Raw genomic sequence first — 27,485 nt, forward strand, 5'->3', positions numbered from 1 at the left:
ACATACATTTCACAACCAATTACAAAAATACAATAATATTTTAAATTAAAAAATAAAATAATATAATTAAAATAATAATTTATCAGGGTGTAAAGTAGATATATTTTACAGTGTGTGGGTGTTAAAAGTATTATCACCCTTTAGATTACTACTTCTCAAATAATTCACAATAATTTAACTTGGTAATATAATATGCTTTTGTTTAACCATAAAAAAAAGAGAGAAAGATAATAAAGGGGCCATGAAGGATTACTTGAGAGGCCTACAAGTAGGCGCGCTTGTAAAACACGTACAAATTAACTAGTTGTAGTTGTAGGTCAGGTCCTCAATCTGATCCAATACCAAACCTCCGCGCGTGCTACAATCGTTCGCTTTTCTGCCATTGTAGCTTCCTATACAAGCCCGAACACAAAAAAACCCTAACCCTAACTTCTCATCCAATCATGGCTACCGATGCCCGTGAATCGCGTCACAAGCATCGCCGATCGTCCTCACCGGAGGACGCGGACAGATCCTCGAAGCGCCACAAGCACCGCCACCACCGCCATCGCCACCGCCACCGCCACGGCAGCAAAAAGCGCGACGAAGATATTGAATTCGATGATCGAACCATTGCTGCTGTTCCTTCTCCAACTCCGCATAGACATCTCCCGGAGGACGATGTGGAGGAAGGAGAGATCCTCGATGACGAAGCTCTCGATAGCGAGGTTGGAAAGAAAGAGACGGAATCTGACGTCGAACCTGGTGAAATCAAGGCGACTGGAGATCGAGATGTTCAATCTGATGATCGAAATTCGGTATGTTGCGATTGATTTCTTTTATTTTGTCTTAGTTCGCTTGTTTACATTTTGTGTATTACTAAACGTGATATCTGTTTGGTCTCGGAGAAAGTAGAGGCCATTGGAGTAGATTTGAAAGAAATTTCCGTTTTCGTAATTGTGTTTTTTGGTTGCGAAATTGGTTTTTATTTCTCAGTATTTTAGGTTTTTCGGTGTATCTCACTTCCTCCCGATGACCAAACAGAGCACTGCGATTCTTTGTTTTTGGACGTATAATGAGTTTTTTTTTAATTCCTGAGAGCTTTGGTATAGTACCCCGTCAGTGTCTCATAGATATGTAAGAACCTGGTTGCACTACACGAACTTGAGTGAATTGCAAAAGAAGTCTCTCTAGGCGTTTCAGTGAAGACTGGTGGCTTACAGTTGATTTGTAAGAGCTGGTTATGAGTTTTGTAAATTTAATTTCGCTCATGGACTGATTTTAACGCACTGTTTATTTCATTTGGCATCACCTCTAGCACTTGGTTTTCTGCATGTGCACTCAATTTTTCATTTGTGCTGAACAGGGACACCTCACTATAAATTCAGAAACTAATGAGGACATCGGTGTTGATAAATTTATTAGTCCTGCAACCAATGCAGATGATGTTGTATCTCTTAATCGTTCAATTGCTGAGACTCAAGATGGAAAGCATGCTACAGATGATCTGGACAATGGTTATTTGAATTCTAAATCTTCCAGGGGGGATAAATGGCGGAATGGGGAACTTGGACATTTTAAAGGGAATGAGAAACTAAAAGGTGACTTTGATAATGAAACACTGGAGGCTAATGTTAGAAAAACATATTTCCATAGGAATTCATCATCCGAAAGTGGAGGAGACAAGGGTAGAATATCAGGAAGTTCTCCTTCTCATGGCAGATATAGAAGTCGATCAAGGTCAATTGGTCATACAAGAGACGATGAATATGTTCATTCCAAGAGAAGGCGCTCTGACTATGACTATGATGAGGAAAGAGTGAGGTCACGTGGAAGGGAACATGGTCATGGAAGTGTGGTAGATGATAGAAGGGAATACAGTAGCGGATATCACAATCGCGAGGCCCAGGATAGAGATAGGAGTAGGGATAGGGACTTGTACAGAGAAAAGAAACAAGAGGAAACAAGCAGGGGTAAGGACATTGAGTGGGACCGCAAAAGGGTTAAAGAACGCGAAAGGAGCCGTGAGAGGTATAGAAGGGATGTAGAAAAAGGTAGGAGCAGGGAAAGGGAGGATAGGGACAGGAGGCAAGAAAAGGAAAGAGATAGGAGCTGGGAGACAGTGTTTGAGAGGGATACGAGAAGGGACAAGGAAAGAGATAGAAGTAGGGACAGAACAAGGGACTCTAAGAGAGATAGAGACCTGGAAAATGAAAGGGATGACAGGAATCGAGAGAGGGATAATATTAAGGAGAGGGAAAGACGAGATGATAGAGATGATAGATATAGGCACAAAGATAGAGACACTGCAAATGGTAAAGATAGGCGTGTGCGTCATGAAGATGGTAATGACAATGGTGATAGATATAGAAAACATTCGAGACATGAAGAAAATGATTACCATTGGGATAGAAAAAAAAATTATGGTAATCCAGTAAAGGTTCATACCTTGAGGGGAAGTACTGCAGAAGTGGATGAAAGCAAACCAATAGGGTATGTTTCATAGACTAAAAAGCTTTCTTCAAAATCCCATTTTCTTCTATAAATATTTTTTTCTCTTTTCAATCACCGTTAGTGTTTTTTCAAACAATGCACTGAACCTTTCATTTTTTTTATATTTATGTATTTTTATTTTTATGTACATTGACCGTTGCAGTGAGGTTGAACCAGATGACTTAGAGGAAGATACATTGGATATACCTGAGCAAGAAGAGGAAGATCTCAACAGGATCAAAGAAGAGAGTAGAAGAAGGAGGGAAGCAATAATGGAGAAATACAAGAGGCAGCATCAGGAAGTAGAAGTGGTTGGAAATGAACGAAATGGTATTGTTTTCCTCGTTTCTTTATTGATCTGTGTGTGGGCTGATAGTACCAGTTAAATTACCTTTAGTTACAAGTTTTAATTATCTGTCTTCACCTATAGTCTTCTTGTTGTCATTTTGATTTTTAAATGATTACTTGGTATCTTAATTCTTGCATAAGGAACTAACCTTTTTCAACAACACAAGTATGGGGGGACCCACACCCCTAAATCTTTTGTGTTTTTTTTGAAAACATTTTTCATGAAAAATGTTTTTTGAGTATTTGTCTCAAACTCTCTCATAAAAGAAGCTTGTATGGAGTATTAAATATTAGCATTGCATGTTTGGGTCGCACCTGAAGTACACCATTCAAGATTCATGTCACCATTTTTCTATATTTAGATAATAATTGATATTTTTATTATATTATTGCCATTATATTGAATTCTGAAATTAAAAGATTTTTTGAAGAGAAGATATGTTAAAAGTGCTGATCATTATTCCATTTCCCCCTTGTTATCTTCCTACTTGGACTTCTTTTAGTAACTTTGTAATGCACTCTTATTAGACAAGGATACAGACACTCCAACTGAAATCTCTGAAGCGCATGACGGTAAGAATGATGATGCTGATTATGTGGAGCCGTCATTTGCTGTTGGGAAATCTCCTGAAAATGTGAATGCTGCTTCTCAGAAGATATCTCTTGCCGGAGGCCTGGGAGAGGGTACTCCAAAGGTCTGCCCTTCTTTTGAAGTAAAAATTACTCAATATATATATATATCTGTGTGTGTGTGTGTATTTATATCTGTTGGATTTTTTAATCTCATTTATTATAATTACAGAGTGAAAGATCAGAGGACAAGTATTGTGATGATATATTTGGGGAGACACCAACTGGAGTTCGAAGATCAGTAAGTGTTTTGGTCATACTATTCTAATTTGAAGTATATGTGTGTACTTGAATTTGCAATTGCTTCATATTATAGTGTTATGATACAGAGTGTAGTATGCTGTGGTATCGTTTCTGATTATGGATGGATCTAATACAGCTGGTTTATGTATGTGACAATTCCCAAAACCTTTCTGTATGAACCTAATTTGCCTTTAGGGTAATAGGGGATTTTTTGTTTGTTTCTCATTTGACATAACCACACTTATTGCAGTTACTTGCTTCTGCAATTATGACAGTATTTTTTTGCTTGACTTGAATAGTTAAACCTTTGATTGTTTATTTATTTTTTTGCTCTTATATTAACTATTAAGATTTACTACCTTTATTTTTAGGGAAAAGGAGATGGTTTAATGATTGAAAGGGTTGGCCTACATGACAATTGGGATGATGCAGAGGGTTATTACAGTAAGTAATTCATTCGATTGTGTCTATCTGTTTCGATAACTTTCTTTTGATTTGTTGTATTGAAGCCTGAGAGTTTGACGAATATTTTTGGCCTGTCTTTGCCAGAAACATTATTAGTTGTTCACATAACTTGTTTATTGGTTGACCATTGTTAACATTTCTTTATATTTGTTCTTTCAAATGTAACGACATGGATTTTTTTAATCAAAGATGTTACATTAATTTTGTTGTTTTAGGAAGGATTGACTGGAAATAATCAATACATGAATGCAAGTTCCCCCCAATTGACATTCCCTGAACTTTCATTTTTAGTTTTTTACTTAAATGATGGCATTTAAGATCCAAAGTGGTACGTTTTGACAATAGCATGTTTTACTCATCTTTATTTACCTAAGACATTTACAGTGGATCTGTCAGCTAAACCTGTTAACATGTAGTAGAATCTTTAGGGGGTATAAGATTTTTTGCAATTGTTGGAATTTCTCTGATATATTTGTTTTCCTGTTCATTGTGTTATGCGGTGACGTTGTTATGCAGGCTACCGTATTGGTGAAATACTTGATGGCCGATATGAAGTCACTGCTGCACATGGGAGAGGTGTCTTTTCAACAGTTGTTCGGGCAAAGAATCTAAAGATGGGAAATGGTGAGCCAGAGGAAGTAGCAATAAAAATAATTCGTAATAATGACACCATGTAAGTGATGTTTGCTTTTTGAGAATCATCAGTGAACTTTTTTTTTCTTTTGGGTAGTTTAATTTTTGCTCACTGTTCTACATATCTAATGTGCATAGGTACAAGGCTGGTATGGATGAATTGGTCATATTGAAGAAACTAGTAGGTGCAGATCCAGATGATAAACGTCATTGTGTTCGTTTCCTTTCAAGTTTTAGATACAGGAATCATCTTTGTTTAGTTTTTGAATCTCTTAATATGAATCTCCGTGAGGTTTTAAAGAAGTTTGGTCGCAATATTGGCCTTAGGCTAACAGCTGTGAGAGCATACGCAAAACAGCTTTTTATTGCCTTGAAGCATCTCCGGAATTGTGGTGTTCTTCATTGTGATATAAAGCCAGATAATATGTTGGTATGCCTTAAATACTATTGTTTTTATATTTTTTTCCTAGTTTTGTGCGGTAATTTCAAGGAAAAAAATCTATAAATCTAAACTAACTTTTATATCATCAATTTTCTCTTCTGACAAGGTAAACGAGGCTAAAAATGTTTTGAAGCTTTGTGACTTTGGTAATGCCATGTTTGCTGGTAAAAATGAAGTTACACCATATCTTGTGAGTCGTTTTTATCGTGCCCCAGAAATAAGTAAGTTCCATTCATTGTATTTATTTATGATTTTGTTATCCCTGATTTATTTCTTTCTTGTTGAATGTCTGATGGTTGGTAACTATTTGGGCTTTTTGAATGTTTGTATGCAGTACTTGGCTTGTCATATGATCATCCGTTGGATATTTGGTCTGTGGGCTGTTGTTTGTATGAGTTATATGTAGGTAAGGTTCTTTTCCCTGGGCTTACTAACAATGACATGCTACGACTTCACATGGAACTTAAGGGCCCTTTTCCAAAGAAGATGCTACGTAAGGTATACATTTATTGTTTTGTTTATTTTTTCATTTGTGTCGAGCTACTGTTTGATTGTTGAGTATTGTTGGAGATCTTACATCGACTAGATATATGGTCAATTCATCATAATATATAAGTGAGTGCAAATCTCACCTTACAAGCCGGTTTTGTAAATTAAGTTAGGCTTAAAATCCACTTTTTAGGAAGTATGAATTATTTCAACTTTGATACAAGTTTGTTGTGTATCTATTTTGACTTTAGTTCCTAAATTACTAGTTTTATGTTGGCTGTACCTTCAATTCAATTTTCGGTGTACATAAATTTGTTGTGTTATTAATGATATCTACTTGTTTTTTTACTATCTTCCGTGTAGGGAGCATTTACTGAACAACATTTTGATCAGGACCTGAATTTTCTTGCAACTGAGGAAGATCCTGTGACAAAAAAGGTAATCTAGACTTTAGATTGTATTTCAAGCATGTCTGTTATCAGTGATGAATGGATTTTTTTGACGAGTTTGAATAATGTTGCTATCACTACTCCTTAATAGGCCATAAAGCGGCTGATTCTCAACATAAAGCCAAAAGATATTGGGACACTCATCACTGGCTCTCCCGGGGAGGATCCGAAAATGTTGGCCAACTTTAAGGATCTTCTGGAAAAAGTTTTTGTCTTGGATCCAGACAAGAGGTTGACAGTGTCACAAGCTCTGAACCACCCATTCATCACTGGCAAGTGAACAATGTTGCTGAATTTGACTCCCAAAATGATATTTGTACATAATGATCCAATTGATATTGAGGTTCTAATTTTATTTGGCACTATCTATCTTCTGTGTATGGCCCAAGGAGTGTCATCACAGTTGTCGGCATGTTGAAGTGAAAAAGGGTGATGTCTCTCTACAGGCGTACACTTTACTGGCGGTTCTTTCAGTGGAATGTACTGTTTCTATTGTAAGACAACTTGCCAATGGCAGTTTCCTTTAGTGTAGCTGTATTTGTACTTCAAACGTTGCTCTTCCAATTCAATTCTCGGAAAGTTTAATTTTGTTATTTTTGATAGGCTGGTTTATTCTTTCTTCACTCTTTCTATTTTGGGTAATTTTTATTTTTTTGGCTAATAGTATTTGCATAGATTTTATTCTTGTCACCCTTGGTTTTCATTGTTACTGTCAATTCATAAATATTCCTTGGATTCTGGAGATTCTAATTTAATTTCTCATTCAGGACACATATCACTGGTTTGAGGCATCCCTTCATCCTTATATGCTTAAAAGGAACCCGGGAGAAGGTACCTTGGCTCGTTTATTGGGAGATTAATTTCACCGTGCTGGAATGAGTTATGATTTCCATTTTCATTAACAGTGTAAATTTTTTTTTCATGAGCGGAATCTATGGTTGTTGGTGCTGTTTGAGCACGTTCTCACGTTAATTGTTGGTGTTGTTAGCTGGTACATGAGTTAGGGGGAGGGAGGGAAGTGGTCAGTGTTGAACCTGCTTCCTCTTCCAACGTCTAGTTGTTGCTGCCTTTAAATGGTTTCTGTATAAATAATGGTCGAATTCCCAAGCAATAGGCCTTTTCTGCATGTTTCTTTTTATTTTCTGTTATGGCTTAGGTGTGTCGATATCTTATTTCTTGAATTGTACTTGAGCATGCCTTTCCATCTGTTGTGTTGTATTATTTTTTAATATTTTTTTCTTAAATTTACACATACACATATCCTAATAAACTTGTGTTGCATCTTATCCATGGCGGGTCATTTTGGAGGCAATTCCACTGGATGTCTTTGGCTATGTTCTTGAAGCAAATTCATTTCACGGTGAGCAATTCAAATTCAGAAACTATTATTCTGTTAAGCTCTTGGTATGGATTAAAATTGCAAAATGAATCTGATTCTTATTTCATTTTTAAATCTTAGGTATTACATCTTGGTCCTGCAATTTTTGTAAGTATATTCAAGTCCTAGTCCTTTCTCATCTTTGTGGGTGTTGAAGGCATTGATGGTCCTTTGCATCCAGTTTCTTACAATGTGAACCTAATATTCATTCCTGTTTCTAAATTTGAGGAATATCCAATTTGCAATTTGCGTTAAAACTTTCCTGCTGCGTGTTTCTTATGTTAAATGTAGATGGCGTTTAGGTTTGATTGTCGGGCTATGTGCCTTACTTCCTGAGTTGTTTCCTCTGATTAAACATTGTTTTGGGCTATGCTCCTGTTTCATGCAGTCCTAAACACCTAATATTGTTTGGTATTGGCCAATCTTGTTCTTTTCTTTGAGATTCATTGACGAACATGTTGATTTAATGTCTTATTTGTTTTTGAGGATGGAATTGAGTTTTATTTTTTGGGAGAATTCATTTCTTGTAGAATGCAATACGCATACGTACTTATTCACACTTCCCCTTAATACCTGGGCTTTGGGTATTTTAAAATTTAGTGGGAGAGGATGGTCGCGAATAGGGTTGGGATGCCCCACCATAAGGGAACTAAAAAATAACTCAATGCTGTTAAATTACCGTTATGGTGCTGCGATGATGCTATTATAACGTGTCATTTTTTCCCTTGCTTATTCTTCATCTCTTTTTCACTCATGTTCTCAATGTATCTGTTTTTGTTCTTCATCTATTCAATGATCATGTGCTGATTTTTTTTTTGAATTTCGGGATTTGGTTCTGTATTTTTAGAACTTCTGAATCACGTTGCATGTTTTTTTTTTTGTTTTTAACTAAACCCGTGTTTCCAAATAATTCAGTTCAAAGACAATGTGAAGAACTCTATCAAATTCTTTCAAGATTTGAGTCCAGATCTTGTCGTTTTAAATTTATTTTTGCAGTCTCTTTTTGTTATTATGCGTCTACCTCCACCATAGAGGCTGCCATCCGCTTTTGATAACCTGAAAATAACCCACCTCCAGATTCAAACTCATTTGCAATGTTTATCATGCACAGAAAAGGTTTTGGCCAATTCTTTTACAATTTAACCTGTCAGTTTACCTTTTTTATATTTTAATTTATGATGGATAGAAAATAAAATGGCCTTGCAATTTAAGTAAATAATCATCAGCCATTGTTTACGCATTACGATAGAGTAAATAGTCATATAGTCAACCTCATCCAGAGGGAAGAGGTTTACCTGACTACCGTCGGAAACATGCGACTAGCATTTTTCCGTAGATGATTGGAGAACAAAACAGACCTGCCTCAAATGTAGTCATGCTAATGTTGTTGTACCTTGAGTGTGGAAAGTTTCTACCTCACCCAGTGAGAAAAAAGGTTTACTTGATTGGTATAGCTTTACTAATTTAGGAGTTCTGAAATTTGAAACAACTACTTGTTGACTTTCCTATATTTTTGGATAAATATTTATCATGGAGAAACGTAAGACCTATCTCAAATATTGACATACTAATGTTGATATGTACCTTGGCTGTACAAATCAATGGTAAGTCTTCGAAACGGGATTGTTTTATGTGGGTGGATTGTACCTGTTTATACCTACAGAAAACTCTCTTTTGCTTGATGTCTGTGAGCCGTTTATTCATTTAATAAATATCCTTATCTCTTGATGTGTAGCTTAAATAGCATGTTCCACCAACCATTTTTGTGAAGTATATACCTAAAAGGAAAGCAGATTCTGTCGAGTCATTTTAAAATGTTCATATTCCATTTATGTGGACCCCATGGTGCCGATTTTTTCAGGTAAGAAATACTGCAAAACTGGTATTTTAGGGGGAATATTAAGCCAGCTAACAGATATATTAGCATAGTTTGCAATTGCATGTTATGTGAGAGATGCTAGGCATATGAAGTTATCTGAGCAGAATTCCCTGTCCTTGTTGGTCCAGCTACCCATAAATTTTTCCACCCCTACTACCTACTCCCTATTCCCTGCCGCTATCTGTCAAATCTGTTTGTCTCAACCCTAGTAGAAGGCAAGCCTCTTTATTTGTTACTAGTATTTCCCCAAGTTTTTTGTGGAGATTGTTGTACTAAATTTATGTAGAATTTTTTTAAATAACCGAGCGAAAGCACTAATATCTCGTTCAATCCGAATGCAAAACTTGATGTTGAATGGTTTTCTTCCACTGGGAAAGAACTTCTGCCTCGGTTTGCATAAGGATGTGGCCTTTTGTCCTCAGTGAAGCCCACGTTGACTTGTCTCTAATTCCCCACATTTTATGGGTAGAGCCAGTACAGTAATGATTATTATTCCACTTTTTCGAAAAACTAGTTTGGGGAGGTCAGTACTCACAAATGTTCGTGAGTTAGATCTAGATATGGAAATGAAAATACTATCTGGTGGAATTGGTGTGTATCTGTAATAAATGATTTGTTCAGCAGTGTAGCGGTGATGTAAGTTGTAGTAACAATGGCACATGCTTATTGTGGGGTATTTTTCGGTTGTAGAAATTCATTTTGTTTCGTGCTTGCCTTATTCATGAAGACTCAATATCCACTTTTCAATCGAGTCTTCTCTGCCTTTTTTTCTGTGCACGTTTTTGGTAGTAAGCTATGGCCCGCACGTTACCACGCGGACTTTTTGGTTAAACTGACAGCTAAATATACATCGATTTATTTGTGTTTTACCCAAATTTCTCAGTAGTCTTTAGTTCTAAAACAATGTATTTAATCATTTATAATAATGATGTTTAGAATTATGTAGTATTTCATTACCAATTTCTCAATAAATTAATTTTTAATAATAAGAAATTTAATCCTGACAAAAAATTTAGTCATGAAAGTTTGGCATGCACCGTAGATATTTCGGATTGTCGAATAATTTTTTCTCTGTATTATATAATATAGTTTCTCTTTAATATTATGTTTTTTCATTATTTATGAATGGTAATGTCATGAAAGCCAAGACATAGAATAGATGCTGTATGCTTTTACAAATAAATTAATGATGCCTACGTGGGACCTTTTCTACTATTTATTAGGTGAGACAATAATTGAAGCTGCTGTACATTAAATGTCCATACTAAATTTATTTTCAACCTTGGATTAAAAGAAACAAATAAATTCAAAATAATTAACATTAATATAAAAATGAAAATGTAATAATTTCCATGTCAGATATTAAAATTAAATTATAATAATTCTCTATTACTACAAATAAAATTTAAAATTTTCAGTACTATTATTTTTACTTTAATTTAATGCTGGATACTAACATTAAATTATAGTAATTCTCTAATTTCACAAATAATTACTACCGGTCAAACATTTTAGAAGCATTATTTTTATGTGATTTTAATAATGTAAAAAATGTACGAAGTATTCAAATTTTATAATAAAGCTATAATACGTTATAACTAAAGGAAAATATAGCAATTTTTAGTTTTGTTTTGTTTCAAATATTATCTAGTAAAAGGTTAAACACTTGAAAATAAGATAAATAAGTTTTACTACTCAGATCCTCTAATGTATTATTTGTAACCATAAATAAGATGTGCACTGACATTTTTGAAATTAAGTATAACTCATTATTTCTTTTAAAATAATGTAAATTTTGATCTATTAAAACAAAAATACTCATCTGTCACAGCTTATTCTTATTTAATTAATGTTTTGGAAATCACAATTAATTTGGCAACACTTAGGTGCAGGAGAAGGAGATTCAGTTCAGTGTGGTTAACAAGGTCGATGAGTTCACACAAAAAAAATAAAATAAGAATCAATCCTATCGAATTTACAAACACTATTATCATTCCATTAGGCTTTTGATAGCATAACCAGTCAATTTTATCAAAATTGGAAATACATAATTAAAAAATACATTATGCAAATAAAATTCTGTAATTGAATTGAAAAATCAAAATCTTATATTTGGAAGAAATTAGGGTTTTTTTTATTTGTAAACTTGATGAAATAATTTGTTGTTTGAGTAAAAATTAGGCAAATGAAATGGAGGTAGTGAGTAATACAATTGTAAAATAAAAGTATAAGATAAGTTAACAAAAAAATCATGTATTTGTATTTATACTTTTGATCCAAGGGGTATAATGAATTATAAAAAATAGATGCACTAGAATATTATTTCATCTAATTAAAGATGTTGACTAGGATGCAATTAACAGAAATAATTCACTAAAAAAAATAATTAGGCTCATCACTGACATTTTAACACTCAAATGAGTCAAATCTGAAATTAAGGTTAACTGAGATACATATTCATCAAAATAATTCTATTCCTCTAAAATAAACAGACCTAAAAATCACTTTGAAATGTCCATGCTTCAAATCAGAAGGCAATTTACAAAAGAAATTCAATGAGAAAATCAAATTCAATGTCAATGTGCTGTACACGGGGAAATCAAATTGCAAAATCTTATGCTCCTGTGGGTCTCTTGTAAGGTATACTAAACTCGTTAAAAACGAAATATCCTTTTAATAATTGCAACTTTAGGAACAGTAGCAGGGAGAGGAGTAATTTGTTGAGAAATTACTTTACCAATAGTTGTTAATCTAAAAGTAAGTACCACCTTTTTTTCCAACACATTCACCACCACTGACTCTGTTTCTGCTGAAAAATCACAACATCTCTCCATTACAAATACATCTCATAAATGTCAAAAACAAAAACTCTTCATATTTTTAAACTCACTTGTTTATTGTACAAAAGAAAAATAAGTGCAATTCTAATTTAAAAACAAACTATAACAAATATAATACTTAAATAGCATTCTTTATTGTCAAATTAGTACAATTATGAACATTGCTCTTTTATGTTTTCTGTGGGGAAGAGGCTTAGAAAGGTAGGTGTGAGCTAACAGAAGAACATACATTTCATACCACCTAAAAGATTAAAAAGTAGAGAAATACATTAAAATGGTACAAATTTTCTTGAAATTATTAAATAAAAGTAGTTTTTTCTTCTTCTTTTTAGATTTAGTTTTCTAATCTTTCCTTTGATTGTAATCCTCTCATTGCTTTTTATAACTTTGGTTATTCTATCTACTTAGCATTCAATATATAACAAAAATATTGATGTAATATTCTAGTACACTCTCATGTCAATATTTTCGGGTTTTAGGTTCATCCATGGATCACAATTTTATAACTGCAATAATAAAAAAACAAATGTAGGGAAAAAGAAGAAGAAATTATCTAAATAAACATTAAAATTAATTAAACATAAGTGAGAAAAAAGTTAATGAAACTTTGAAGTTGTTGAACTTGCATAATGTTTGGGGCAAAACGCCAACACATACAAGAAGGTAACAAAGTTGCAAAAAGAAAAAGACCAAAAACAGAAGAAATAACAGTTGTTAGTTTAGTGCAGAGTACAGACATAAATAACAGTGTTCCCCAGCCTTGCAGCCAAAACACATGCTACCCTAATCAAATGTGACAACAAAAACAGTATGGGCCAATCAACTTTTTCTCTATTATCACTTCTTCTTAAGGTAGAAAATAGTTAGTTAGTAATTCTGACAATCATATGCAATACCAAACACTCAATTCTCTGCAATTAAGTCATAATAACCCTCAACAAAAACAGCAAGATCCCTCATTTCTCAGTAGAGCTTCAAAGCCAATCATATAACAATGTCTCAGGTTAGTCAATTATATAACAATATTCTAAATCGACTAAAGATTAGAACATTTCATAATGTATAAGTGAGTGCAAACTTTGTTTTATAGTTCGGTTTTATAAATTTGAAATAGGCTTAAAGTCCACTTCTTAATATGGTTTCAGAGTCATTTCGAGTCTATTCTAATAATGAGTTTGTTGAGCTTATTGTGTCACATGTTATCGGATCGTTATTGGACCACTCATAAATATATAATCTCACACACGAGTTGGTAGTCTCAACGTGATGAAGTGATGAAGTGTGTATTATGAAATTCAATTAGGTTTAAAGTGCCTTTTTTAATATCTAAACTTTGCAATCATGAGCAACACACTAATCCACACTCAATGTAAAGTAGAGGCTTACCATTCATTTTAGCAATAATATCAGCCACCCTCTTCTGGCACTTCTCACACTGCATATCTGCAGAAAGAACAACTTCCTGAACCTGTTTTCAGCACAAGAACAAAACTAAAATCAGAAACAAACTCATGATCAATTTCAGAGCTGAAAAATGGGGTAAGGAAGGAGGTTACAGTACCACTGGCAGGGACAAAGACTCCATAGATGCCAGAGTAGTCCTTGCAAGGGGAAAGCCGTTGGAGATTTCTAGACCAACTTTCTGCAACTCCTTTTTGGAACCATCTTCAAAAGCCATAACGGCATTAATTTTAGCAGAGCCTATGTATGTCTAGTAACCTTGCAGGCTCAGTACCATCCTACATAAGAGAGAAGCATGTGCAGAAATTGATGAATGAATATGAAAATCACTTTGTAGGGTGATAGAAGAATTTCACCACCTGGGATGCTTGTTTATGGTGGGAAGAAAATGGAGAAAGCATGATGGAAATGAATGGGAAAGAAAGTGAAAAAGGTTAGGTTTTAAGGCTACTTTAACGGAGATTATTGATTATTGTTTCACTTATGTACTGGAGCATGTCCCACATAGTGCTTGGTTGTTTTTTTCTACTCACAAATAAATTAATTGAACTGTTCTGCAACACTGTTATGCGCTTAGTTGACTCTGCAAGGCTTAAGCCAATACAATTATAGAAGGCTTGTATGAATAGAATTTAGTCTAAATTTTGGTAGATGTTTGAGTACTTATTATTGGTTAAGTAATGATGGTAGATAGTTGAGTATGGAGAAGATGAGAAGCATTGGATTCATTATGGTGTAGGTCCTCTGTGTAACTAAAGTCAAACAGTTAGTTCCAGCAGGGTCCATTTCAGGGATACCATTCTGCTATTCTCATTTCAAAACTCTCTGTCATCAAACTAAACACGCCAACTTAAGGACTTAAGGACTGAATTAATAAATAATGTCACGTCTTTAACTTATTCTACATTGTTGGAATATTTAATTCTTCATTAAAAGTTTTATTTTGTTTTATTAAATATGTATCTAGGAAGTACGTCTGATATCACGTTTCGGTCAATACATTCATAATTCTGAGTTTTATATTATTCAGTCTAAAAGACATGTTAAATTTAGGACATCCCAATTAAATGAAATGACAGTTTTTCATCATTGGGCTGACCAAGGTAAAGGCCCACATCCATAGGACCGATCCAAAATACAAGTTCAATTACGTTCAACTAAGGTTAGCGAAACTAATTTGTGATTAAGAGCTAGGCAATACAGTCCTAAATGGAGTCTAACTTCTTAAGCTGAGCCAATAAGGAAAACTCACCAAAAGTAATATAAATAGCACATATTCCAAAAATCAAGTACGTCATCCTATACAGTGTTCTGAGAACTAAGTACCGAACGTCTTTTTTCGATAGTTCTCTAAACCCCAACTTTCATACAAGAATAATCACTTAATCCTTAGCAAAATATTTATCCATGGCATGTGTTTATGAGAAATTTGTTAATCTTTATTTCATTTTTTTAAACTATAATATTTTATTTTTTTATCACTAAAATATATTATTTAACTCTCTGTGTTAATGTGGCTCAACGAGACCTTAATATATAAATATATATATGTATATATATAATTAAAAATGTAGTTGGAAACATACAAAGAATATATATTGTTAGGACCAGAGAGAAAACCTACAAAGAATCTATCCTAATATTATTGGAATGTGCATAGTAATAATATGTCGGATTTTAGGTGATATTTGTATGTTCGTTCGTCTTATAACCGATGTGCTAAAAGCTTAATATAGTATTTGCCATAAAACTATCAATAAATCTTTGAGGAAAACCCAGAAATATAGCCACGAATATAGGAAAATAGCTTAACTAACTAAACAATTAAAACAAACTACTTAAATTTAAGAAAAGTAACTATAATTTCTTTTAAAAATAGTAATTTAAATTTTACAAAGACAAAAACAAGAATTTCTTTTACAGGAATCATAAATTAAAATGATTTACAATTTTTTTAAAATTACATCGTTTGTGCAAGAACATATCATCACCATCATGATGTACTACATAATACTTTTTTAGACTTATTTTGTTATTTTTTTGGGATATGATAAGAAAAATGGCCAAAGGATCCAAACAAAAGCAACTACAGGCAGCAGACTCGTGGGCTCAAAAGCTAATCATGAAAGCTTGGGGAGAGAATTTCCTTCTGCACCCATGCTTCCCTTTTTCTACCCCATAAATGTTAAATTCCTTACCTACTTTGCTATTCTTACATTAAGGTCTAGTGGGAAAGTCTTATTGCCTTTATTCTTAAAGGAAAAGTTGGTCAACAATCTTTGACAGTTTGCTTTAATACAAAAATAAAAAATATTAAATTCTAAACTCTAAATTTCTAAAATAATTTATTTTTTAATTGTGTAATTTGAAATTTTTTAAATTATTTAATACAAGTAGATTTTTGGAATAATTTTTGGATTATGCAATCTGATGACTTACAATTTTAGAAATATATTCTACATGACACAATTTAGAAATTACTTTTTAAAAAAAATATTTTTACATTGTATAATCTATAAGTCATTCTTAAATAGTTGGAGAAATTCTTATATCAGGTAATTCAGAATATGTGCATAACTTATAAAAATGAAAACATAAACGTAGATTTTGCACACATTTCACACTTATAACGATGATACAGTTGACACGGTTAATAATGAAGCAACAAAGGTGTGAGAATGATAAAAATGATAACATTAACAATTATACATAATAAGAGGTAACATCTAATATGAATAAAAAAATAACTACATTTAAGAGTAGTCAAGATTAATTTTATCTTTTATACGTCTTTATAAGGATTAAAAAAAAAATCATTAAACAAAAAATATTATTCTTAAAACATTTGATATAATTCTATAATTTTCAAAATATACAATATCCAATTTCACATTAAATTATGCAACAATTATATTGTTTTTCTCGTAGCAATTGCATCACCAATATTGTTCTTTGTCCAAACACTTTGCATTATTGAAAGAGTCGCATTACACTTATTTTAATAATTACAAACATATATTGAAATCTGAATATTTTCAGAAATTTTGTTGTCGTGGTAGTATGAAAGAATTTGTGCACATTACTAGTGGTACATATAATTAGAATTGTAATGAAAAAGACTATGTGATTAAAGATGAATATCTATGTGAAAAGCATTTGAAAAAATACATATGAAAAAAAATCATTGTCTTAGTTACAATACTAGAACATGAATGAATCATCTACATTTTTTTTCGTAAGTTACTGTCTTTTAAAGAGGTGCTAACTTAATCCTTCAATTTTTATTTATTTATTTTACAGGTAATTATTACAAAATTGTAAATATGAATGTTTTTTTAAATTATAATTTATAAGTTTTATGTTAAATTATACTAATCAACCACTTAAGTTATTTAACAATAATTTTAATTTCAAGTGCTATACTCAATAATACTCAAAATCAAATTAAAATACATGAATAATATATTTTTAATAGCGTGTTAAATTATAGTTGATCATAAATGAGAAATTCATAGTTTTTTATATATAACATTAGCAGTTCTCATATAACGATGATGTTGTTTAATGATATTGATAATGTATGGTTGTTGTTTTTGTTGGTCGATAAGAACTAAGTTAGCAACAGTTAAACGAAATAGAAATTCCAAGTGTGATCGATATTTGAGGAAGCGAACTAAGAACACAAAGAAGAGAGTGAACCAACCAACAAACACTTCATAGGTATCTCCGTCTTCTCTTCACTTTTCTTCACTTCTCTTCGCAAAGCGTTTCTGTTCAGAGCAAGTAGTGATCACAAATGGCATCTCTCCCCAATACCCTTTCCTTCTCCTCTTCTCTCTCCACCACCGCCACTCTCCTCCCATGCCGCCGCTTCACTGCATTCCCCCGCCGCCGCGTCTCCATCCAAGCCAAGATCCGCGAAATCTTCATGCCCGCCCTCAGCTCCACCATGACCGAAGGCAAAATTGTCTCCTGGATCAAATCCGAGGGCGACAAGCTCTCCAAGGGCGAAAGCGTCGTCGTCGTTGAATCCGACAAGGCCGACATGGACGTCGAGACCTTCTACGATGGTATACTCGCCGCCATCGTCGTTTCGGACGGCGAAACCGCCCCCGTCGGAGCCGCCATTGGCCTTCTCGTCGATTCTCCCGAAGAAGTCGCCGAAGCCAAAGCCAAAGCTGCCAAATCTGCTCCTTCTCCCGCCGCTCCAGTCGCTCCAGCCGCTGCTGCTCCGGCAACTCCTCCACCACCTCCTCCTCCTGCCAAGTCCGTTTCCGAAGGGCCAAGGAAGACCGTGGCCACGCCTCAGGCTAAGAAGCTCGCGAAGCAGCACAAGGTGGACATTGCGACGGTCGTCGGATCCGGCCCGTTTGGTAGGATTACTCCTGAGGATGTGGAGGCTGCTGCCGGAATTGCTCCCTCGAAGAGCAAAGTGTCTCCGCCGGTGAGCCCTGCTCCGGCGACGCCAGCTCCTGCACCGAAATCTGCTGCTGGTTCTGCTGCACCAGCTCCGATTCCGGGTTCGAGTGTTGTTCCTTTCACTACGATGCAATCTGCGGTGGCGAAGAACATGGTGGAGAGTCTATCTGTGCCTACGTTCAGGGTTGGGTACCCTGTGACTACTGATGCATTGGATGTTTTTTATGAGAAGGTATGGATATGCTTATGAGGGAAGTGTTTGGTTTATGTGAATTGTGATTATTGGAAAATGTGTTTTTAATTACTTGTTTATGTTATGTTCTTTCTGCTTGTTAGGTGAAAAAGAAGGGTGTGACTATGACGGCTATTTTGGCCAAGGCTGCTGCAATGGCACTTGTTCAGCACCCTGTTGTCAATTCCACCTGCAAAGACGGTAAGAATTTCGTATATAACAGTAACATTAATGTTGCTGTTGCTGTGGCAATTAATGGTGGTTTGATCACTCCTGTTCTCCAGGATGCAGATAAGGTGTGTGGCTTCTCTATCCCAAATGAAAATTATTGTGTTTCTTGTATAATTTTGTGTCCTGTGACCGGAGAATTTGATCAATCTTTACCGGAGTAGCTAACCTCACCTAGGAAGATAGGGCTGTTATTGTTTGTCTAATTTGATTGGGTACTTGTTTTTGGCCGTGGCAGTTGGACTTGTATCTGTTGTCCCAAAAATGGAAGGAGCTAGTGGAAAAAGCTCGTGCAAAGCAATTGCAACCTCATGAGTATAATTCAGGTTTCTTCTTAGTTATTGTCGATGAGGGCAATTTGTTATCATTATGTGGAACTTTAGTATTTTAATTCTGACTAAAATTTAATCGTGAATGCCACAGGAACTTTCACACTTTCCAATTTGGGTATGTTTGGAGTTGACAGGTTTGATGCCATACTCCCACCAGGCCAGGTTAGTGATGACATTTGGGATTTTTGAAGCCTTGATTTTGGGAGATGCTGTGGCTCATTTTGTGGCAATTTGAACGTTTTATTTGGCGGTTAAACTTTGCCTTGCTCTTTATTTCCAGGGCGCTATCATGGCTGTTGGGGCATCTAAGCCTACTGTTCTGGCTGATAAAGACGGATTCTTCAGCGTGAAGAATAAAATGCTGGTGAGTTACTTGTTATAACTTCTTTTGTTTGTTTATGCATTTATGCTTAGTACAATGGACACAGTCCAGGTGAACACAGACAATTTTTTACGGAAATAGAGCCTTTTTGGCAATGCACCAGAATCTTCATGTGTAGGCAATTAGGCATAAGCCTTATACTGTATTTGCATGGTGTTATACTGCATAATGATACTTTTCTGAAAGTTCAATTGTTGGCGCATACCCTAAATTTTGGACATCTGAATGGAGCTGTGCTACATGATTATATGTTTTGGAAGAGTTAATCAATGGGTTTAAGATTTGATTTTAGATTACATCTGTGCGGTGTTATGCTTCAAAATATATTTTTCTTAAGATTTAATACAATTGGTTGTCTCAAATCTTGACCATTTTTATTATTATCTTTAAAAATATTTGCTAGATTACGGTCATTAAGAGAAAAACCAGAGTCCATCCTCTGAAGTCTCCATTTCTTGAACTTTTGACTGCTGCTACTTTTACCCTGTGAACCGGATTTTTGTCCTTTCAAAGACTTCACTCTTATCTGGCTTGGAATGTGTAGTTCTTCTCTCTTGAAGAAAGTGTTATCCAGACTTTCCCTCCTGGTCTTGAATTCTTAATTTGTTTAAGTCTTGACCTCTTATATTAAAAGAATTTATTTTTCCGATTAAAATAATCATCGATATTGTTACAAAGAGATCATTTATACATAGTAGAAGGTAAAGGTCTGAATCAGAAATAGTTAGATACATTAGGTGTTGACTTGGCACTACATGTATCATTGCCAACTGCAACAGTTGCTAAACAGATAGGCAAGCTACAACACCGGTTTCTAAACTACGTACTGAGTATTTTATTCTTAATAGCTTAATGTTAAAAATGGCTACTTATTAGTGTAACCATTAATAGTGTGTATAAACAGTTGGACATTCATATAATTACACCACCACAAGACAGAAGGATCGTAAACATGAGAGAGCCCACCATGAGTGAGAGGTTAGGCCATAAGAAGAGTTAGATACCATGTTAGAAAAATAACCTAAGCATGGAGAAAGAGAACTTGAGCAGAGTGAACTTGAAATCTACCTTCTGTTATTGTTATCATTAGTATAATTCAATGGATCTATATTGTTATGTTACTCTATGATAGACGAAAGGTAAAGGTCAATTAGAAACAGATATATAAAGAAAGCACTCATGCATGACTGCTAACTGTCAAAAGTTGACAGGCAAGCTACAAAACCAGTACTAAACTAGTAGTGACTCTGTACTGTACTCTGAGACTCTGTTACATTCATTCCTTGACCCATTAAATGACCGGACTTTTTTTTATCTTTCTTGTCGAAAAAGAGGGAGTTCCAACCTTTAATATGAATATCCATGTAGAGGGCATGCCTTTAAATATATAACCACTATAACTGTCACTTAGGCTTTGGCCAATTGATAATGGAACAATCCTACCCAGGCCCTAGTTTTTATCCTGTTTTATGTAAAACAGCATGCTACTACGCAAGGTTCTCAGACAGGGGTCAAGGTATGTAATAATAGAAGTTAAGCGTTAAATCTTCAAGGAAATTGTCATCATGCCCTTGCACATCATTCGTAAAGGTTTATGTTTTCATTAATCTCTCTGCCTTTATTCCGTCCTCTCACTAGATGAATACAGCTAATAATTTTCTTAAAATTTTCTTCAGTATAAGGGAGAGCTGCCGTGATGACTTTTTTAATTGTTAAATTTTCCCAATTTATACAAAAGTATAATCTATCATCTGAAAGTTGGAGAATTGTTTCATATGCCCCGGAGAAGTATATCATTTTTCTTTCAAGCTTAAGTTTTTCCTATGATTCTATGAATGTGAACTTGGGAATGCAACATTCCGACAATTGTTACCTAGTTTTTTTTTTAAAAAAAAATCCGAGGCGTTGTTGGTCCCGAACAATGTATTATTCTCATATTTTACCTGCTTTTATTCTCACACGAATATTGGAAATTTCAATATAACTCAAGTACTCAACAATGTTTCCTTTCTGCTCTTTACCATTAAGATGCATGGTTGCTCTGCCATATTTAGTGTATTTTTTGTTTAAGTTGGGTAGAGTTGAATTTGAACCACTACATGTGATTAGAATTGATTTTAAACTTCATTTTCAGGTGAATGTAACTGCTGATCATCGAATAATTTATGGTGCTGACTTGGCTGCCTTCCTCCAGACGTTCTCAAAAATCGTTGAAAACCCAGAAAGCCTGACATTATAGTCATTATGCACTTCCAACATAAAATTATGACCAACACCGGATCACGGCTTGACACTTTGTTGAGAAGCTGTTTGGCTCAATGCTGAACATTTTCTGATTTTTTCCCCTCAACTTTCATCATGTTTTATCTTTTAGGAGCTATCCTGAGGACCATTTACTAGATTTTTTGATAGGGAGAAACAGCTTTAATATTGTTTACAGTGGGGGATGTTGTAAGGCAATTATGTTGAGAATCTACTTGTAAGCAGTAAGCAGTAAGCAGCTTTAAAGGTTCGATTTTTCAATAAAAATTTCTTTTACTTTTTACTTCTGGATTTTTGGTATTGATTCTCACAAATCCGTTGGCACCCACATCATATCTCAATTGTTTTCTTCACCTTCGACAAGGGCCATTACCAAAATAATGTCCCAAATAAGGACACGTGGAATGTCATTGTGAATTTCTTTCCCGCCAAGAATACATTGCGGCTAATGCTTTCTTTTCCTGCGTGGTAACTTGGTAAGGAAGAATGTCAGTAGTGATGCACTCTTCCTTTCTCCAACTGATATCATTGTCTTACTCTTGTATCTTATCCTATTTTGATTACCAAATATGTTTTTAAAATGTTTAGATCAGTTGGTTCAACTAAATCCACGGGAAAATCATAATCATCCATTACTTAGAAGGATGATTATGGGTTTTTTTATTTTGTTTTTGGTAGCTCAGCAACATACCTATGATTTTTGGTCAGGTAGGGAAGGTTGGTGACATTTACGACCTTATGGGGGCGGTGAAGGCGAATGAGTTGTTGGCTTTTGCAATCTGCCCCTAATTAATTTGAAACTACACCTTGATATATAATGATTAAGATTTCCTCTTATATTTTTAATAGGTGTGGAGGTGCATGTCAGAATGAATTCAAAATTTGTTATTCTGCAATAAAATTCTAGATTCAGATTTTCAGAACACTTTTCCATATTAGGTTAGATTTTCTACAACAGTCTTCCAAAATTGTTTTAGGTTTTGTTTTCAAAAATCCATTTTATCAAATATATGGTTTGTATTCCGAAATTGTCTTTCCATATTAGGTTAGATTTTCTACAACAGTTTTCCAAAATATGTTTTTAGGTTTTGTTTTCTAGAATCCATTTTATCAAATATATGGTTTGTATTCCGAAATTGTCTTTCTATGAGATTTTGATTTTTCAATTTTATTCAGAATGCAAAACAACTATTCCAGAATGTATTTTTTAATTTTTTTAATTACAGAATGCACATAATGTACAGGGGTCGAATTTCAGGAATTGATAGGTGAAAAAAGTAAAAGCCTAAGTTGTTATGGTTCCATGGTCATATTTGGGTCACGACGAGTTCATCAGATATAAATTTAGGCAATTACTTCCTACACCCAATGAATTCTGAACTACACTCATTGACAAAAAATTTCCTTAAATAAGAGCATGCTCATATTCAGATCACGAGTTCAGCAAATCAAAATTTAAGCAATTACTTCGTGCACCTGATCAATTGTGACCTACACTCTGATACTTATATGAAATAACAAAAAAATACTCTTAAATAATAATGGAGTACTGGTCAAAATACATTTTCAGAATTTATTTTGTGAATTTTCTTTTATAGTTTATTTGATTTTTAATATATTCTTAACATTTTAATTAATTCCAAGATCTATTCAACTTAAATTTGTTTATGATAAATTTCCAACATGATAACTATTTTAAGTTATCTCAATGTACTCCAAACACGACTAATTTGGCATCTGTCAACTAGCGACTGAAAAAAAACATGCACAACCATAAATGTTGTTAAAACTAAAAAGGATGCAGAAAAAACCAATAAGGCAGGGCAAACATCTATGTATATGAATACTAAGAAACCCTCAACGAACAGGGAGGAAATAATAACTACAAAGGAGAGGCTAAAACTTATCCACTTGAGATTGTCAGTATCAAACTTTAACCCATTAAACATCGAATGTAACAAAGACCCATCAAGAGAAAAAGTTGAAAAGAAATAATTTGGCAAATTGGAAAGGAGATCTATTGTTCATCAAACTCGTGAATGTGATCTAAAAGGTAGTTCGCAGCCAATTCCTCATTTTTGTTACACGCGAAGTAGACCTCCAATACGATTGCACGATCAAATCCCATTGCTTCAAGCTGAAAACAAAAACCACAACTCAAATTATTATATATTTCAGTCATAACTCAGATCATTATAAATTTCAATCACAACTCTGATTATTATAAATTTTAGACGACAGACGAGCTAATAAACATGTTAACCGCCGGTGCTCCTCGGAAACAGTAGGGGTCAGTTTAAAAATAATCACCCCTGATGTTCTGAGGAACGGGACAAAGGCCGAATTCGAACTATGGTTAAAGCCGGCTAAACAAATGTGTAGTGCTAATATTACAACAATCACTATTCTTGAAAGACTCAGTAAACATATACATCACATCCTAACGAGAAACCATAATAAAGACAGCCAAGGCACCAGATAGATGCGTAGCTATTCATTTAATTATTTATATACAGACAAGAAGTCAAACTTACACGTTCAATTGCTTGGCGCTCCTCAGCAGTGACGGACACTGCTTGTGGCATGCCACCAGCCAGCTGCCCCAATATGTTCCTGAAGTAAAACAAGTCAGTGAAAATGGGCACAGATGATCCCCTGGAAAGACATTCCCCTCCCATCTCTACACACAAATAACATTAGCAAAGAACAGCAAAAGATGATCCCTTACCCTTCACCACCTTCCACAGGTTCATTTATCAGGCGAAGGAAATCAGCTTGATGATCTCGAATCAATCTCATAAGATGAGGATTTTGTTTGCCAAGCTCCTGTAGCATAGGCTGAAGCAAGAACAAGATTCAGAAAACCCTGAAGAAGACAACATAGGCTACAGTGATACACTACTGAGGAAAAGAAGAAAACCTGCAATATTTGTGGATTAGCCTGCACCATAGCCCGCAAGGCTTGGAACTGAAATGCAAATTAACATAATTGAAACATCTATTTAAAACATATCTATGAAGCAAGAAATTCAGTTTAAATGAAGAGAAAGATAATAAATACTTGTTGACTGTTGCGTAGAAAATCCAATGAGCCAGCACCAGCAGCACCAGCACCCACGTTGGGAAGGCCCTGTTACACAAAATTCAGTATACAACCCAAAGGTTCCATTTTCTCTTCAATAAATAAATGTGTAATAACTACCTGCGGGAAAAGGTCTAAAGGATTAGCATTAGGTCCAGTTGAGGTAACCGGAGCAGGTTGTGCTGTCTGTGGAGCCGCAGCAGCAGGAGGATTTGCAGGTTGAGCACCTGCAGGTGCTCTGGCTACAGCTGGAGCTTCAGCTTGCTCAGGGATACCCTAACATTGATGAATGGTAATTTGAATTAAAAAAGAAAAGGCAGCAAAAAATCACAAGAGAAAAGAAACCACCTTCCACCCACATAACTACGGTGCTCAACTGAACTAAAAAAAATGCAACTGAAATATTTGGCGGACAAAAGTCATCAAGCACAAAGAATTTAACATCTAAAATTTACATACAGAATACAAATATTCAACAGCTCTCTCAGGGTTGTTATAAGCAGCTCGAAGAGCACGGACAACAGTATCCCTGTCCCAGCTCCCTCCACCCATGTCAATAATCTGCTGAATTGTTCCCTCCAAGTTGCTACCAGCAACGAGATTGGATGCCGCTAGGCCATAGACATCAGACCCCTCCCTGCTTCAGAAAGACATTTGTTTAAAAACAGAACTTAAAAGAAGAATCAAGCAAGTTGAAGAGTTCTGTCTTTCAGGATACAAAAATGACAGCAACTTTAAACTCTACATTCCATACATGGCATGGCAGGAAACAAAATACATACACAGGAGTTCCTGAAGAAATAGAAGCAGGTGCAGGAGGAGCTGGCGCTGGAGAAGGTGAGGATACAGGTACAGTAACAGTTGCAGGCCTGTCAAATTGAAATGAAGCCTTTAAATAGCACATAATACATATTAAAATAATTGAAATTCATATTTATCTAAACAAATAAAATAATCCTGTAAAGATTAGTCACTCACAGTGCCTCAGTTGCAGCAGGAGCTTGAGGTGCAGTTGAAACTGGCGTTGTTGAAGTAGGAGGTGCACTAGTCTGTGGTGTCTGCAGTGAATACACAATTTGTAGAGAATGTTTAGATAACGCATAAGAGAGATTATGCTTTTGTCTTACCATATCCCGTAATAGGGTAAAGCCTAAATGATAGAAACATTGCAAACTATTGTCACCTTGGTCGATGGTGCAGTAGAAGTAGTAGATCCGTCAGCAGATGTGCTCTTACTCTAGCATTTTTTAAACACACAACTCTAATTTAGTGCAAAATAAATTAATACAATTGTGATACAGAATATGCAACATAATATCGCTTTTTTTTATAAAAAAAAATGAACTAAAGAAAAATTTACCTTGGATAGCATAATTACAATGAAACTATTTTCAGCTACGTTATTCTCCTCCAAGGTAGTAGCATCCTTCAGAACTTTCCCTTGGTGAATTAGCATTTGCAGTGCAGCAGGATAGACATCTGCACCCTGAGCAGATTCAATACTTTTCTTCACTTCAGAAACCTGAAAAGAATACCCACAATTACAAATAATGTAACATATCAGTTACTGATGTTCAGAAAAACCAGAAGTACGTAGAAGTGAATCACAAATCCCGTAAAACTAAAAGATGAAGCATTGAGACATTTGACGATATAGAACTCCACATTTAGGTCACATCAAGTATTTAGAAAAATTCAATTGTTAGAAACATGCAACTTCTAAAGTGACTAAAAAACGCACACTATTCACATAAAAAGTGCAGTCCTAGATTTCAAGACAATACCCATTCTGACAATAAGAAGCATTAATCCAAAGATTGCCAATGCGGAACTTATTAACTATAACATGCCAAGAAGCCCAAGCTTACAAAAACAGACTTCGCACTAATAATAGAATCCAGAGAACCATCAATAAAAAGTTTGCCACTAATTCACACGAGCAAAGAATGTTCTGACGAGAATAACACAGTTCATCCGTTCCCCCAGCATATTCCACATACCAAATCAATCATCACTCCGAAAAAGCAGGAATTAACTATCAAGTAACAAAGTTAATCCAAATTGCCATCAAAATTAAATTAGAATTGACGTAAGCGAAACATCAAACCCTAATTAACACTCAATTTGAGGGCTGTAAAAGGAAGAGAAACTTTCGAGACAATTCAAGGCCGGGACGCGATTAGCGACCGAAATAGAAAAAGGAAATTAGGAAGGAAACCCAATCGAACAAGTTTAGAGTAACAAACCGCGTCTTGCGGCTGCACTTCGATTTCGAAGTGAGTGCCTTTGAGAGTCTTCACGAAAACCTTCATCTTCGTCACGGCTATCGCAATAAGGCGCCACGAACAGCGTCGGAAGTCACGCCGGTGTGGTAAAGTCGGCCGATCCGAAGACAGCAACGACACCGTTGTAGAGAAGAAAGGAACAAGAGAGAGTGAGGAAAAGGCGCAACAAATGTGAAGAGAAAACCTCCTTTCTCTGATAAAAATAAAAATAAATAAATAAATAAAAGGGAGATATGATATACCCGAAAATGTGCTAGTTTATGTTAGTGGTTGAGTGAGGAGTATCACGCGCAATTGGGAGCGTGGATAAACGCGCGGCTTTGATGGGGTAGAGGTGGTGACGTGGACGGTGGAGAGGAAGTGGCGTTAACGTGGAAGAAGGATGAGAGAGAGTTGAAGTGGAGAGAGTTAGCTAGATTTGTGTGTCTGGCGGGCGGTGAGTTGTGCCTCACCTCACTCCAAACCTTTTATAAATCTTTAGGATCATGTGTTTGTTTTTTAAAATAAATATTAAAACCATCATTCTTTTAATTT

General features: G+C 35.0%; 4 protein-coding genes across 17 annotated transcripts; 2 read left to right on the forward strand and 2 right to left on the reverse strand.

Moving 5' to 3' along the window:
* The first annotated feature begins 235 nt into the window (after window positions 1-235).
* LOC137828643 (uncharacterized) lies at window positions 236-10,148 on the forward strand. Of its 10 annotated transcripts, none has more exons than XR_016523002.1 (16): window positions 236-797; window positions 1,346-2,472; window positions 2,636-2,802; window positions 3,349-3,515; window positions 3,623-3,691; window positions 4,065-4,137; window positions 4,675-4,831; window positions 4,930-4,976; window positions 5,119-5,221; window positions 5,340-5,454; window positions 5,568-5,731; window positions 6,086-6,160; window positions 6,263-6,665; window positions 6,939-7,002; window positions 7,480-7,531; window positions 7,631-7,810. XR_016523002.1 is itself a non-coding variant. In XM_068635300.1 (13 exons), exons 1-13 carry the CDS (start codon window positions 444-446, stop codon window positions 6,449-6,451), a joined length of 2,829 nt encoding a protein of 942 aa, XP_068491401.1. In that variant the 5' UTR covers window positions 236-443; the 3' UTR covers window positions 6,452-6,764. The 10 variants fall into 10 exon arrangements, 2 of the variants coding, with proteins under 2 accessions (XP_068491401.1, XP_068491400.1); XR_016522999.1 differs by having other exon boundaries at window positions 4,930-4,972; XR_016523000.1 differs by having other exon boundaries at window positions 5,093-5,221; window positions 6,939-7,531; window positions 7,631-10,148.
* A 1,649-nt stretch (window positions 10,149-11,797) lies between these two features.
* On the reverse strand, window positions 11,798-14,183 carry LOC137828646 (uncharacterized). Of its 2 annotated transcripts, none has more exons than XM_068635304.1 (3): window positions 13,830-14,183; window positions 13,655-13,736; window positions 11,798-12,234 (listed from the first exon to the last, which is right to left on the reverse strand). In XM_068635304.1, the coding sequence occupies exons 1-3, from the start codon at window positions 13,944-13,946 to the stop codon at window positions 12,083-12,085; spliced, it is 351 nt and encodes a 116-aa protein (XP_068491405.1). In that variant the 5' UTR covers window positions 13,947-14,183; the 3' UTR covers window positions 11,798-12,082. The 2 variants fall into 2 exon arrangements, with proteins under 2 accessions (XP_068491405.1, XP_068491404.1); XM_068635303.1 differs by having other exon boundaries at window positions 11,798-12,237.
* Window positions 14,184-17,279: 3,096 nt separating this feature from the next.
* Window positions 17,280-21,867, forward strand: LOC137827864 (dihydrolipoyllysine-residue acetyltransferase component 4 of pyruvate dehydrogenase complex, chloroplastic). The gene is made up of 6 exons (XM_068634219.2): window positions 17,280-18,380; window positions 18,485-18,676; window positions 18,847-18,934; window positions 19,032-19,102; window positions 19,221-19,304; window positions 21,457-21,867. Exons 1-6 carry the CDS (start codon window positions 17,526-17,528, stop codon window positions 21,559-21,561), a joined length of 1,395 nt encoding a protein of 464 aa, XP_068490320.2. The 5' UTR covers window positions 17,280-17,525; the 3' UTR covers window positions 21,562-21,867.
* Window positions 21,868-23,398: 1,531 nt separating this feature from the next.
* Window positions 23,399-27,394, reverse strand: LOC137828232 (ubiquitin receptor RAD23c). Of its 4 annotated transcripts, none has more exons than XM_090304414.1 (13): window positions 27,194-27,394; window positions 26,913-26,989; window positions 26,027-26,188; window positions 25,850-25,903; window positions 25,645-25,724; window positions 25,449-25,535; window positions 25,126-25,303; window positions 24,787-24,942; window positions 24,646-24,714; window positions 24,505-24,552; window positions 24,313-24,422; window positions 24,119-24,197; window positions 23,399-23,721 (listed from the first exon to the last, which is right to left on the reverse strand). In XM_090304414.1, the coding sequence occupies exons 2-13, from the start codon at window positions 26,976-26,978 to the stop codon at window positions 23,602-23,604; spliced, it is 1,209 nt and encodes a 402-aa protein (XP_090160540.1). In that variant the 5' UTR covers window positions 26,979-26,989; window positions 27,194-27,394; the 3' UTR covers window positions 23,399-23,601. The 4 variants fall into 4 exon arrangements, with proteins under 4 accessions (XP_090160540.1, XP_090160539.1, XP_068490815.1 ...); XM_090304413.1 differs by having other exon boundaries at window positions 25,126-25,306; XM_068634714.1 differs by lacking the exon at window positions 27,194-27,394 and having other exon boundaries at window positions 26,913-27,179.
* Between the last annotated feature and the right edge of the window lie 91 nt (window positions 27,395-27,485).

Source organism: Phaseolus vulgaris, chromosome 7, assembly GCF_051622355.1.
Source record: "Phaseolus vulgaris cultivar YP4 chromosome 7, ASM5162235v1, whole genome shotgun sequence".
In the NCBI taxonomy this organism is placed as follows: domain Eukaryota; kingdom Viridiplantae; phylum Streptophyta; class Magnoliopsida; order Fabales; family Fabaceae; genus Phaseolus; species Phaseolus vulgaris.